At 40.2% G+C, this 14,275-nt stretch overlaps 1 protein-coding gene across 1 annotated transcript in view; it reads right to left on the bottom strand.

The window, feature by feature from the left end:
* IL5RA (interleukin 5 receptor subunit alpha) overlaps nucleotides 1-10,762 on the bottom strand; it is a 33,283-nt gene extending 22,521 nt beyond the window's left edge. Inside the window, exons 1-7 of the mRNA XM_043587963.1 lie at nucleotides 10,702-10,762; nucleotides 7,568-7,622; nucleotides 6,941-7,025; nucleotides 5,302-5,447; nucleotides 4,107-4,245; nucleotides 930-1,083; nucleotides 668-855 (exon numbers count right to left, since the gene is read on the bottom strand). Coding sequence (XP_043443898.1) covers nucleotides 668-855; nucleotides 930-1,083; nucleotides 4,107-4,245; nucleotides 5,302-5,447; nucleotides 6,941-7,013 — 700 coding nt within the window. The 5' untranslated portion in view covers nucleotides 7,014-7,025; nucleotides 7,568-7,622; nucleotides 10,702-10,762. The remainder of the gene's footprint in view (nucleotides 1-667; nucleotides 856-929; nucleotides 1,084-4,106; nucleotides 4,246-5,301; nucleotides 5,448-6,940; nucleotides 7,026-7,567; nucleotides 7,623-10,701) is intronic.
* Nucleotides 10,763-14,275: the final 3,513 nt, after the last annotated feature.

Below are 14,275 nucleotides of genomic sequence, written 5' to 3' on the forward strand. Positions count from 1 at the left end.
TGAGACCTTAAATAATATGCTGATATCTGAGAATCCCTATGCTGAGAGAGACATTTTAGGACCACCTGGAGGAGACAGACCAGCATGGCAAAGGGTCCTAAGAGGAAAGCATGAGAAATTGGGGGTGGGGAGCTTGGGGAAGAGAAATCTCAGGATGAGAAAGCTTGCTGTATTTTGCTAGCTCTGAGACCATCTTGTGGGGAAAGGGATGAGAATTATTTGGAGGTACCACTCCATCACAGCACCAGAAACTTCATGCAATGAGTCAGAGCTGAAAAATGAAAGGGATACTCCCTTCAGCAGTGGGTTCACATTCCCTGGTTCAGTGATTCTCACATGGTGGAGATTCTGTCCCCCACGGGACATTTAGAAATGTTGGGAGATATTTTGTTGTCACAACTGCAGGGAGGATGTTACTGGTCCAGTAGAAGAGACCAGGGATGCTGTTAAAAATCCTGCAAGGCACAGGACAGCTCCCACCAGACAGTTATCCATCCAAAATTATCAGTATTGCTGAGGCTGAGAAAGCTTGCCCCTGTGATTGTCAGGCAGGGGACAGATGATCACTTAGGGTTGAAAATTAGTCAAACCACGTGATCTTTATAAGCCCTTCGAAGCTGAGATTCTGCGATTTGGTTAGTCCAGCTCTGAGTTAAGTCTACCTTACCGATTGCATGAAGAGCAAACAGCTGATCAAAAGGCTTGATTGGAGCATGGTTGCTTGAGCCATTAGCATGCACTGCGAGTGCCTCACTCCCTCTGCTGCTGATAAAAGTCTTTGGAAACCAGCATGCAGTATTTCTGTTCAGGGTGTCTCTCCTGTACTCCTGGCATTCTTCGGTCCAGGACCCATACCTAAATCAAAATGCTCATAAGTTTTTAAGGCTATAGGAAAGAATGCATTTACTTAAGTAAAAGTAGGTACTCACCTATAGTAGAGAAAATACTGTGTATCCTCAGGGGCATCCTTGCCAGCTAGCCAGGAGCAGTGAAGAGAAACTTGGTATGGCCTTAAGGGAGTATGATTATTCACTGTGGTGTTTGTGGTACATGTTAAATTCACAATTGAGGTTCCAGGAGACCCTAGATGGTCAATAAGATGGCCAAAAATAAGAACAAAATGTTGCCATGACAGTCTTTAAGTCTCTTACTTCCTTTGAAACTGTAGTGATTGGGAACGTCTTACCATGAAAAAGTAATTGTTATCACACATTGATAGAAACCTATTTGCAAAGGACCAGCTCACTGTGGGATGAAGCTAGGATTATAAAGCCTGAGTTTCTGACAATAAAAAACCTGTCAGGGCACCAGGGTGGCTCTGTTGGATAAGCATCTGACTTCAGCTCAGGTCATGAACTCACAGCATGGATTCAAACCCTGCGTTGGGCTCTGTGCTGATAGCTCAGAGCCTGGATCCTGCTTCCGATTCTGTGTCTCCTCTCTCTCTCTCTGTCTCTCTCTCTCTCTGCCCATTTCCCACTCATACTGTCTCTCTCAAAAATAAATATTAAAAAAAAATTTTTTTAAATGTTCTGTCTGGTGTGCCTGGGGGCTTAGCCAGTTAAGCCTCTAACTTTGCCTCAGGTCATGATCTTGTGGTTTGTGAATTCAGGCCCCACACTGGGCTCTGCACTGACAGCTCAGAGCCTGGAGAGCGCTTCGGATTCTGTACCTCTCTCTCTCTCTGCCCCCCTCCCACTTGTGTTTCTCTCTCTCTTTCTCAAAAATTAATAATAATAATAATAACCTTCTGGCTACTTGGGGCTAAGGGGGTGTACATGTGGGATATGCTTGTATGAAAATTTAACTACAATAGATTGTCATTCAGACCTTGGTGCCCAGCAACCTCGGTATTATAATACCACATCTTTCCATAGCTAACGGTGACACTTTAAGCCCTACTTTTCTGGGCCTCAGTTTTTCCACCTGCAAATGAGAGAGTTGGTAGAGGAAGGTCTCCAGAGCCACTTCCATCCGAGAATCATGGGAGTCATTGTGTTGCATCATGCAGATGTCATGAATAACACAGATTGCTGCTTGGAAGGAAATGGGTTCTGGCAACACAGCATCATAACAATACTTCTTTGGAGATTCTGTGCACACTTGCGTGCTGAAGGCCTCTTCAACATGCAAAGATATTAGAGAATCTTGTGATTTTCCACCATACCCATCACGTTACATTCCTTTCTGAAGATGATTTCTGAAGATCTCTGAAGATTGTTTGTCTGGAAAGCCTTGTTTTCATTTCAAACTGCATTGTCACCACATTAACTTGTGCTGTTCAGAGCACACTGTGGTGACCCTGGTCTTGTGGTTGCTCAGAGGAGGGAAGAAGCACTTTGGGCTGAGGGTCGGGAAGGACCTCATCAAAGTGAGAGCCTTTTGACTGAATCTCAAACAACAGAAGGGGTCTCTTCCCCTTAGTTTAAGTCAATTGTGCGATCATACTTATCGCTGGCAGCCAGTGTAGTTCAAGGGGGAGAAGAAGACAGGCTTCTTTTGTCTTCAGTGAAGTTAGAGAAAAGGGACATTGGCTACGGTGTATTATTACCATGTGCTGTCAGAGATGTTTGCTTGTATATATCCATATACAACAAACATACATAATTTTGTGTCTATGCCTTGTAGTAAATGTACTGTCCGTGCACTAAATGACCAGATGCTCCATGCCCAAAGTATAGTTTAGACTCTTCCTGCAATCTGTTTGTCTCTCACCTCTCTTCCCAGGAATTATTTGGTATGAATTCAATTTGATTCAAGGGAGAATTAACTTTTCGTTAGTGTCAACATGTAGTGGCATGCTCAGAGAATAATTAGAATCGCAGAAATGTAATTCTGAAAGCTGCATTACTGGTAGAGTCCTGTTACTTACTGAGACCTGGAAAAGCACTCTAACGTAAGACACACAAAGGTCTGTATCCTGTGTCTACTGTGGATCAGTGTCTGTACTTGGAATCATGGCCATTGTGAATTGGCTGCTATCTGGTCTAGGCCACATGTTATAATGAATAAACGGGAAGATCTTTACAATGCTGCTCTCAGTCACTGGCACAGTTCTGGAGGTGTGTTGCTTTTTCATTCAGGGATGTGACAAGACAGTGGTTGAACGATGACCTATGGGCCAGACTGGCTAAGACAAATTGTTAGGAGGAGCACTCACATACCCTGGGACTTGGTGATCCTTCTCTCTTTACTCTGTGTGTGTGTGTGTGTCTGTGTGTGTGTTTCCAAGGGTTTAATCACAAGTATCACTGGTTCTAAGTATTAGAAACCCCAGTTTTCCACAAAAAGAGAGTATACAGACAGTGGGAGCTGTCTTCTTTCTTCATGGCAGGTTGTTCAGTCTTGTGGTTTCTATGAACCATCAGCAGCTTGCTTCAATTTGGTATGAAAAGTCATAGCATTCAGAACATACACACACACACACACACACACACACATAAACATATATATGTACTGCTTGTTCTCCTGGCTGTAATCAAGCATGAGACACTGTCCCTGCTCCCAACAGGCTCCTAGTCAGAGATGGCAGGATATAAATCTATTTGTGAAAGATAATGTCATATGTGCCAAATGAATAACACAGCCCATGAATGGGTTCTGGGGAGAAAGCATTCTTCAGTGTATAGGATGAAAAGTATAAGGAATTTATAGAGGAGGTACAACTTGATCTGGGCTTAGACATATGGGAAGGATTCAGGAAAATAGACAGAAGTGAATCCAGGAAAGCAATGGCAAGAATCCTCCTGGCAAGAATGAGCTGTCAGGTGGGAGTCAAGGTTAGAAAACTATCTGAGAAAAACCGAGGAATCATGTAGGGTGTGGTTGGAAAATGTCTCAGAGAGACCTGATGGGTCCTGAGTTCCCTGATGACCCTGTGACCTTTGGAGCAGGGCAGTGATAAGTGTAAGCTATGTTTGCAGGGGTGCAGCAGATGGGATTGGCAGGTTATGACAATAAGAAGTGATCACAGCCTCAGGACGATGAGGAGGAGGAAGGACGCTTGGCAGGAACTGCTGACTGACTCCAGAAAAGTCACTTGTCCAACTTTCACCACACCTGCACCGTCAGGAATACAACAGGAGGCCATTAGGAGCCTGCCTTACCAGGTGGGGCTTTAAGTTCAGCAGAAACCCAGCGGCTTGGTGGGAGGGGCTGGCCGTTCCAAGGGACCGTCTGCACACTTGCTGAAAAGCCTTTATGAAGAACGGTTACACGTTTGCTTTCAGTGTTCCTGGTTTCGTACTAAAAATAAACCCCACAAGTCATGATACATAAAAGGGAAAGAGCATTCAGAGAGCTATTTTAATCCAATAGGCATTTTCTTCCACTTTTTAAATGGCACATAAATGAAACACAATTAAGTACTTTGGCTAGAAAAAAAAATTAGGCCCGTGGTTTCACAGGTATGTAAATGCTTATCCCCAAAGTCATTGAGTGATGAAAATATGCACAGCTTTTTGCACACCATTTGTACCTCAACAAAGTCTGATTTTAAAAAATAAGCGCCTATTTGGGATTCTCTCTCTGCCTCTCTCCTACTTGCACTGTCTGTATCTCCCTCAAAATAAATAAACTTTATAAAAGTACAATAATATAATGATTCCTCAATGATACATGAAGACATTCTTATAAAAACAAAAAACTGTAATTGAGGTACACATTTACTACAATCATCATCTCTAGTGTCCTAGTCTCTTCCCCAGAGGTAACTTTCTAAAAGAAAATTCTCTAGAATTCTGTGTTGACTGAAAAAATAGTTACTACCAATTGCTTCTCTCTTTGTTTGATTTTACTGCGCATCTCCTAGGTATCAGGTGCCTTCACGTATGCCCTGTAGTGGGATACCCCAAAAGTGCATCTCCCAGACCTAGAGTGGTTGCCCGGATTTGAACTTGGCCTCTCTGGTTAGGCACACGCTGCCTCCCACCTTACTCCAGCACTCTCTTCTCTTTTTCTCTTTGTCTATTTTAAAGGGAACATAAAACCCATATCAAATTCTTTTATCTTCAAAGTGACTAAACTTTCTTTGCTTACTGAGAGAATTGTGGCAAAGTTAGAATGTTCTGTGCTGCTGTTGAATGCTAACCAACATGCATGGTACCAGATCAGGGTCTTTTCAACAGACACCCTACTCGGTTGGGCACATGCCAGAATACCCTTGAGTCAATTTCTCTCTCTCTCTCTCTCTCTCTCTCTCTCTCTCTCTTTTTGTAACTTAGAATTTCATTCAATAGGGAAAATGCAGTCAAAATGAAAATTTGCCTCTAAATAAAGACAGCTGTCAGAACAAATACTTACGTCTTCTTCTTGTGGAGCATTTATTCTCACATGATAGCCTAGCTCTATATTCACTGGCTCTTGATCAGGATTTGATTCCCAACGCAAAAGAACTTGGGAAAGGCCAGTAACTTTGATAGTGAAGTTGGTAGGTGGGAGAAGTAAAGCTGTTGATGAAAAGGACCAACATGATATTCAATTGTATGGAAGTAGCTCTTTTAAATTTTAAAAACATTTTATTGTATAGTATAGGATTTTAGGATTATTAGAATATATAAAACTCAAATAATGTTGGAAAAAGTTGCTTTAAAACTGCTTTTAACTCATTATCTTTCTAATTTTGCCCAAGTGTTTACCTATAACATATATAGGCATTTTACTGAAAAATGAATATCTCAATATTCATTATAACTATACCTTTCAAACTGAGGGCCATTTATCTATTAATTGGCTGGGGAAATTTATTAGTTTGTGGCTAGAATGTTTTCAATGACATGGAAGAAAATAGAAAATATCAGGGAGCTTGAAATATAATTACTGTTCCGTGAACCTCTTGTTTCCACTACATGAATCTATTTAAATATTTGTATATGCACTGGTTCGTGATGTACAATTAATTTATTTCTCATTATGATTCAAAGTCAAAAAAATGCGTGAGTGAAATTACACATTTATAGAAAAGAGGGCTCTTTTTTCTTTAATGAACCACTCTGTTTTCAAAAGAAAAGCTTTCCTTTAAACTACCAAATCAATGCCTGTTCATTTTAGAAATTTGGGAAAGCACAGGTGAGTAAAAAGAAAAATTGCCTAAAATCCTGCAACTGAGAATAGTGTTAACACGTGATATATTCATTACTTTTTGTCCTTGGTATACATTGATACAACTTGTTAATTCCCCCCCCCCAAAACTAGGACAACATTATACATACTATTAGGAAACAGACTTATTCATTTGCTAAATGGTTCGGATGTCTCCACTAACTTTTAATATTTAAGAGCCTTCTATAATTCCTACTTGATGCTTGCTGCATACAGCCTTGCAGGGTTCTGTCTAGATTAGCTGTCCATTATGTTACATAAAATCAAATGTTTATTACCTTAGTTGCATGAGCCATATTTCAACTACTCTGTAGTCACTTGTGGTTAGTGGCTACTACATTGGACAATGTATATACAGAATGGTGTCATTATCATAGAAAGTCCTCTTAGACAACACTACTTAGGGACCATGCGACAATTTTCTTTTTCTTAGATTCTGTCAGTACACCATATCCATAGATCAGTAAGTTTCTGAACCACACACGGTGGAAGGTTTTTATTCTTTGGTTATGAGGACTTGTAACCATCCCCTTGTATGGGAAGGCATTCCATGTGTGGTCACCAGCTCCAGCTTTATTCCATAGTGTCCCATAATGCCTGTACACCCGCACATGGAATACGATTCCTCCTGTAGCATAACATTTGCATTCCAGTCAACTTTGCTTTCTTAAAGTATAGCATGTTTAAAGAGTTTGTATTCTGATATGAATAAATATTCTCCTTTTAAAAAAATCCACACAGAATTTCCCAATTGAGGATTATTTGGGAGAAAATAATGTCATCATTTTTGTGATGTATTTTTTGTAAAGAAACGCTACTGAACTTAATAGATGTTACCTACATTTTTTATCAGAAAGTGAGTCTGCTCTCAGTATCACTGTAGCCCCCAAGAGAATCAGTAATGCAGGTGCCATGATAATCACATCCTGTAGGAAACAGAAGGATTAAGATCCAAATCACCACCTGTTACCATTTTTAAGAAAAACTGGCAGCTACCTTTTAACATAAAATGTAGTCATTTGCCCATTTGACAAACAGTACTGAACAATCTGTTATGTGCTAGAAATACAAATATGAATGAACAAATCTTGAGTTTTATCCTTAAAATGTAGATGCATAGTTGGAGGGGCAGAAGGAAATGTAAGGGATTAATTGTAGTCCAGTTAAACACTATTGCAATAAAGGTGTGAATGGAGCACAACAGGGGCACATAGACTTCTGAACTGACTCCTGAAGAAATATCTAGAGTGACGGAGAGGGCAAAGCCAGAAGAGCAGAAATTACGTGGGAGAGGTACTGAGCGAAAGACCACAGCAGATTTTTGAATAGTAAAAACTCCTGGGCACAGTTAATCAGACTGAAAACAAATACCATAACAATTTTCAATAATGAGTATTTAAGTATAGGCCCAGAAGCTTAAGTCTAAAAGAATCCCAATGTGGGAAAGAAAAAACTTTGTATCACAAACCTGCAATAAACTTCTGGTACTTTGAGCTGTGGAGAGGCTGAGTTTTCTGATGAATCTACGTGGGGGCAGGGCATAAAAGGAATGAGAAAAATACTTACAGGTCTGAGGAAAAATAAAAACCCCACTTCCACCTACTTGAAATAACTGGACAATGAAAATGAGAGTAGAAATATTCTAATAACTCAGTGCAGCAGTCTGGAAAGAGTGGGTATCATGCCAGCATCTTGTTTTACAAGTCGTCAAAGAAGAGATTTGATCCCTTATTGGGATCTATAGGTTAGAAATCTTGAGTGTTTCCTCTGAAAACATGGAAAGGCATTTTTCATATGAACTGGATTTCAAGGCATAATATCCACAGCTTTCCCCTGTTGTGCACCGCCCTTACTTTGGCAAAGCACTTCCTCCTATTCTCTCACGAACCCCTTTGATTCAGTGGGTGGCCCACAAGGCTATTGACCAATTTACAGTGAAAAAAAGGAGTCCGAAAGGTTAACTAATTTGCCAGTGGTCAAACAGCTAATAAATGATGGAATTTAGACCCAATCTTGGGTTTTCTAACACCAAAGCCTATGTTCTGCACTAATTTAAATGACTTCTAGTTTTCAGTTTAAAAATTTATTTAAAAAGGGACTCAATCAGAAGAGCATGACTCTTGATCTTGGGGTTGTGAGTTTGAGCCTTCCACTGGGTATAGAAATTACTTAAAAATAAAATCTTAAAATATTTATTTAAATGGGTTGGTATTTTGCAAATATAATGCTGGTAGAACCACAGAAGACAGTCTTTGTCTAAGTAGCAAAACAACCCCCAAAACAAAAACAAAACAAAACAAAAAAAACAAAAAAACCCAAAAAAACTATTTTTTTAGCTTACTATTTAACCAACTTACTACTTAAGTTACTACTATCAGTCTTAACTTGGTAATGAAATTAGTAAAATATCACAGTATAAAAGATAGAGACAGCATAGAAATCCTTCAATTTCTTTTTCAAATAAAAAATTCTTGTGACAATAATAACTTCTTTTACTCTGATTCCATACTGGGTAGAAAAAGAATTTTTAAAATGGCAATGACCATAAAAGCAGATATTTTAATACTTTAAAAATTTTTAACAACTAAAAATGTTAATGAGTTAAAGGGAAGCATTAGTAATTTACTGAACCTGAGAAGCAAAGATGCACAAATAAAACAAACAAACAAAAAAAACCCTTTAACAAACAACACTGTTTGCTCTGCAACTTGAGAAGGTCATGTCTTTGAAATGTCAGCACTTCCTGAAATGATATCGTATATGCTCTAACTTTGCACTAATTGTCATTAATAGGAATTCCAGGTCAGAAAAAAAATGCAAAATTGATATTCCCTAGTGACTTTTACTGACGGGCAAAGTAAGTAGTAGGTTGTAACCAAACACCTATATTTGCCCTTTGCAGTTAAATAATTGACATGATGAAACTGTTGATTATCTAAGTGGGGGAGATAATTGAATATTTTACATGACCAAGCACCTTCTCTTCGGATTTGTTGTGTACTGATTGTATAGCTGCTGAAAACAGAATTACTTTTCATATTTGATCACTCACAAATTTTTCAGTGGTTAACTTTTTTGCTATAAAACAGCCATACACTTATTTCCACATCTCATTGTGATAGTTTCTGTTCAGTAAGGTGATGCTTTTGAAGGGAAATCACTTGTCATATAAACACAAGATACCCCAATAGAAGTATAAATATTAGCGAGAATGACAATTTTTTGTCAGCTAGACAAATTCCCCTGAAGACTGGATATTACTAGAGCTTCAGCAATTGATGTATTCTCCACAATCCTGTGTGTTGTCTTCTGTTCCCTGAAAGCTCTTCCAGCTTCTGTCCATGGCCCCTGAGTATTTCTAGTTGCACGCATAGCAATTACCCTTTGTAGAAAAACAACCCACATCTCTCTGGGCCATGTCTCTAATACAAAGATACATTGTTCGATAGATGTCAACTGGGCAACATATCATTGTACAAGAATAGAGTACATCTTATGTTAAAAAATACATCAAAATGACAATATGATCAATTACTTCTCATGGCTGCCAATTAAAATCTACAAGAATACGATCAAATTGTTAAAATAAGATTCAGACTAAGCAGAATGAAGCAAACATGGATTGTCTACCTACAGTCCTCATAAATACAAGCTCAGCCTTGTAGACATATCATAGGCTACTCGTTCATGTGACATTTCATAGAGTCAATGTAAAATTCCTCGAGTGCTCTCTAAGAATTTGGCTTCTGGTAAGTGTTAGATTCTTTGAAATTTGGAAGAAAACAGGAGTACAACCTATCACACTACAGATGTTTCCAGAGAGTTGGGTCAAGTTTTGGCAATTGGCAATGGATTTCCCCAGTGTTCCTAAGAATTGGTCAAATTCTACCGAAGTTCAGACTTAAACACACTTTCCCCTCTTTCTTCCTTTTCAACTTATTATTGTTATTTATTTATTTATTTTTTTTTGCCTGGGACATTTGTCTTTAACCAAAGTTGTATATGCAACCCTGTTTTTAGAGCATTTTTGAGTCATTTGTGGTGACATTTAATTCCAGACTCACGCTCAGTGTACAGAAATTGAAGAGTAACTGAGAGGATTCATGCTCTGTTAGGTTCTTAAAAGTAGAGAGTTGACTTTGTACTTCCTCTTTTTTTTCCTGTGCAATGTAATCAGCAATAAAACTCATTGAGGGAGGAAGAATAAATAAATAAACCAAGGTGTAACATGCAAATGGCACCTTTAGCCCTTAGGTATAATGCATTACCCACCCCACCACCCAATGAAAAACTGTGCAGGCTTCCTAAAAATATAAATGAGTTATAAGGATCCCATATAATGCATGATTTTTTTTTTTTGGATTTGGGTGAATTGTCTGAAGTAGTCATAAAATGTAACTCATGGTTTCAAATTGTTGCCCTATCTTTTGCCATAAACGATCTTTTGCCAAGGTAGAAATGGTGTTGCCAAAATGAGCAGATAGAAAAATAAGGAAGGAGGACTTTGCTGCTAATCTCCCAATGGTGATTAAATGTCTGCCATCTAATCGCCCGTGGTGTGATGTGTCATCCCACATCCAGGAACCCCCTCCCTGGGCTTACCTGCCTCTGGGGATCCTCTTGTTTCCAATGAGCGTGCTCAAGAGCAGAATTCCAGGACTAGGTCCATCCTATCGGTGCATTCAGCTGCAGCCCCAGCACCTAGCACAGCGTCAGGCACAGGGCAGATGCTGAATGTGTCTGGCCCTGTATATAAAAGAGGCAAATTAATACAGTAGCCTCACCAAGTCAAGCTCTGTAGGGTAAAACCTAGCATGCGGACAAAATAGACCACAGCAAGGCAGGCTGGGCGCATGTAGCAAGGATAGTCCATTTGTGGGAGGTGTGATACGTTTGGTACCTTGCCTAAAATTTCCCTAAGCAGCATTTCAAGTACTGAAAACAAATGAGGTGATTTGATGTTCAAATCTTTATTATGTTTTGAAATGCAAGCTTTTAACCAATAGCTACATACATTTATATATATTTTTCAATACAAAGGAGGACATAACCTTTCGTACAAAATAAAAATTGTACCAGGTAATGAAATTTTTGGCATGATAATTCATTAAACTGGGTATCAAACACATTAATCAGTAATGGCTTTGAAAGCAGTCACTGTCATATGTTTATAAATGTTAGGCTCATAGGGTACTGAAGGATTTTGATTTTTCTCTGTTTATTAAATTTTTCCTTCAATCCATTTCTTCTGTGTGTGTGTGTGTGTGTGTGTGTATACATATATAGTAAGTTTGTAACTTTGAGTAAATAGTTCACAAAACCGAGTGAGGTATTTCAGCTCTTTAGATTTCAGCTATTTCATTTTTTTGTACATTTTATATCAAGTCAAACAATCTTCAAAATCCCAGAACCCCCAGGAGAAACAAAAGGCTGGATGCCTTCAGTTAGATGCAATGCGATCTCCTTTTTGCAGCTGTTTCTTAATTTGTAGTTTTCTTAATTAACTCTGAAACATCCTCACCAAGATATTTAATTAAGTCCTATGCCCTGTTCTCCAAACTCATGTATTTCCTGAGAAATCTTGGCAGAGTATATATTTTCATTTTAATCCCTACAGTGTTTGCGGCAGTGGCAAAGCAAGCCCCCTGTAATAAGTATCAACAAAACTGTAGGTGTTTTGTTAGTATGACTCGCCTTGCCATGGGTTTGCCCTCCCCAGCTACTTGGCCAATATACAAGAATAGAACGCTGTACTCAGAATCAATATGACCTGCCTGATAGACATTGTATATAGCACCATTATTGGTTCTGTCTCTGCTAATAATAGTTATGAGGGGTTTTGTTTCCCCTTTTTATTTAAAAATTTGCCATATATTTATAAATTATTATTTCTCACTTTTCTCATCCCCCTCCCCCCACCCACACGTAATGAAATTGTTAGGAGGTGGAGCACAGGGTCATCTTGGAGGGGAAAAAAAGGCATTTACTCACTTTGCGATGAATCAGCCTTGGATCCCCACTTGCTGAGAAGTGCGGTGGCCATGCCATCAGACGCAGCTGCAGGGGCATTGAAAATGAATCTTATCTCTAGCTGCACTTTTTGACTTAGAGGAGGTTCTTCTTTATTGTTTCATCATCAACAGCTGTAATGGTTACAAACTCACAGGCAGTTGGCTTCACAAAGGGAGGGAGACAAGGCTCCTCTCAGTATAGATCCAGGAGCATTTGTAAGAGCAACGAGGGGCCAACCCTAAAGGAAACTCCCAAGTGAATGAAATGAAAGAACCTCTCTTGTGCAGATAGCCCCTATCTGATAACGGTCTCGTCTGCGTTTTCCTTCTCCTTCCAGATGTTTGGCTCTGCTCAGGAGCTGAAATGAACATTTATTCCTGGGTGGCAAGGTAACCAAGTTTTCGGCGGGTACTCTCAAGCATTGCGTTCCTAGGATCTTTATGTGTTTCATTCAGCGAAGGTATGTATTGTGCCCTGGTCACCTACACAAGTCCAGGCACAGAATATGACAAAAAGAATGGCGGCCCAGGAACAGGTCTCGCTTCATGCTGAGCATTAGCCCTTCCCTGCATTGCTAGCAGGTCCTGTGCCCGCAAGTACATGTGTGTGCGGGGGAGAGGGATCAGGGGGAAGGGGGTCAGGGAGCATTTCTGGGTGTCATAAACTGTTGGCAGCTGGAGCCTGGCTTGTGCAAATGACGACAATGGCAGTGTGGGCCTGCGGCAAGGCCCCGGGGCCTTCTCCCTCCTGTCATCCCCCGGTTCCCAGCAGGGCACCTCACTGTCCTCAGTATGCTTTAAGTAAACTCGGTTGCTTTTTCCTTTTCTTTGTTCCATTTCTGTCCAGGAATTTTGAGATGACTGACTAGCAACACTAATTTAAACAAAACAAAACAAAACTGTGGCCCAGGGTGTGTGAATGGATAAGAAAAGCACTTATCGTGTTTTGCATCTGAGCCAGATACTAGTCGTTGCCTTTGTAAGGGGACCTCCAGTCTTAGCCCAAGGAGCTGAGTGATGATGGCCGGTGAAAAGCCAATGCAGGGGGAGTGGGAAATAATTTGGCAATTGCCAGGTGAGATCAATTCTGTGTGCAGGGTAGGGAACCACAGGTTCCCTGAACGAGCCTTCCCAGGAGGCTCAGTGTTTATGATGAGTAAGGACGGTGAGTGGGGTACTTAAGGTGCCCGTTGTAGCAGTTGCCAAAATGAAACTGGACCAATCATTATTGGATGACCTAAAAAATGTGATTTCCTCTGGGGAAAAGGAAAGTGGCAGAAGGAACAGAGCGATATCCATTTATTTGCTAAGAATTCCCCAGAAAAGTTGAGGTGGAGTATCAGCCTCTGACCTCATCTTTGATGTCCCACACATCTAATTTTAGGTGTAGCATACTTGTCACTATAGAAGCCCTAAGAATAGTTATTAATAATTGTGAGGGCCATGGTTTCTGGCCTCCAAGTCTGCTTTCACGTTCTGTTTCTTACATTCATTTACTCAAGAAGTATTTACTGAATGCTGCGGCTGCAGGAAGTTTTACCTCAATACCCAGGATTCGTTGTCTCGCAGCTTTACAGAATGAATAGGTGGACACAGAATAAAATGAGCAGCAGAAAGGGTGCCCGGGTGGCTCCCTCGGTTGAGCGTCTGGCTTCGGCTCAGGTCATGACCTCGTGGTTTGTGGGTTCGAGCCCCATGTCAGGCTCTGTGCTGGCAACTCATAGCCTGGAACCTGCTTCAGATTCTGTGTCTCCCCCTGCCCCCTCTCTGCCCCTCACCTACTAGTGCTCTGTCTCTCTGTCTTTCAAAAATAAATAAATGTTAAAAAAGAAAATAAAAAAAATGAGCAGCAGGCAAAAGTTTATTACAGTATAAGATCAGAAAGGAAGAATAGTATTAAAGAAAGCTCTCTTTACAGAGAGGGGGCATTTGAAAATGAATGTCTGACTATAGGCAGGGGACTTTGTTGTATAGGGTTTGGGTCGGCCCCCTACCTTCCCCCCTTGTTCCTTCTCAGGCTCTACCCTTATTGGCTAGGTAACTCCAAATGGCCTAGTCAATCCTTTTTGATTCGCTCGTTTCCATTGTATGAAGGGTGGTCTATGGCCATACTGTTACTTGTGGGTCATATGTCTTATGGTTTACTTATTTTTAGTCAGGTTTTT

The sequence above is a fragment of the Prionailurus bengalensis genome, chromosome A2 (assembly GCF_016509475.1).
Source record: "Prionailurus bengalensis isolate Pbe53 chromosome A2, Fcat_Pben_1.1_paternal_pri, whole genome shotgun sequence".
NCBI lineage: Eukaryota > Metazoa > Chordata > Mammalia > Carnivora > Felidae > Prionailurus > Prionailurus bengalensis.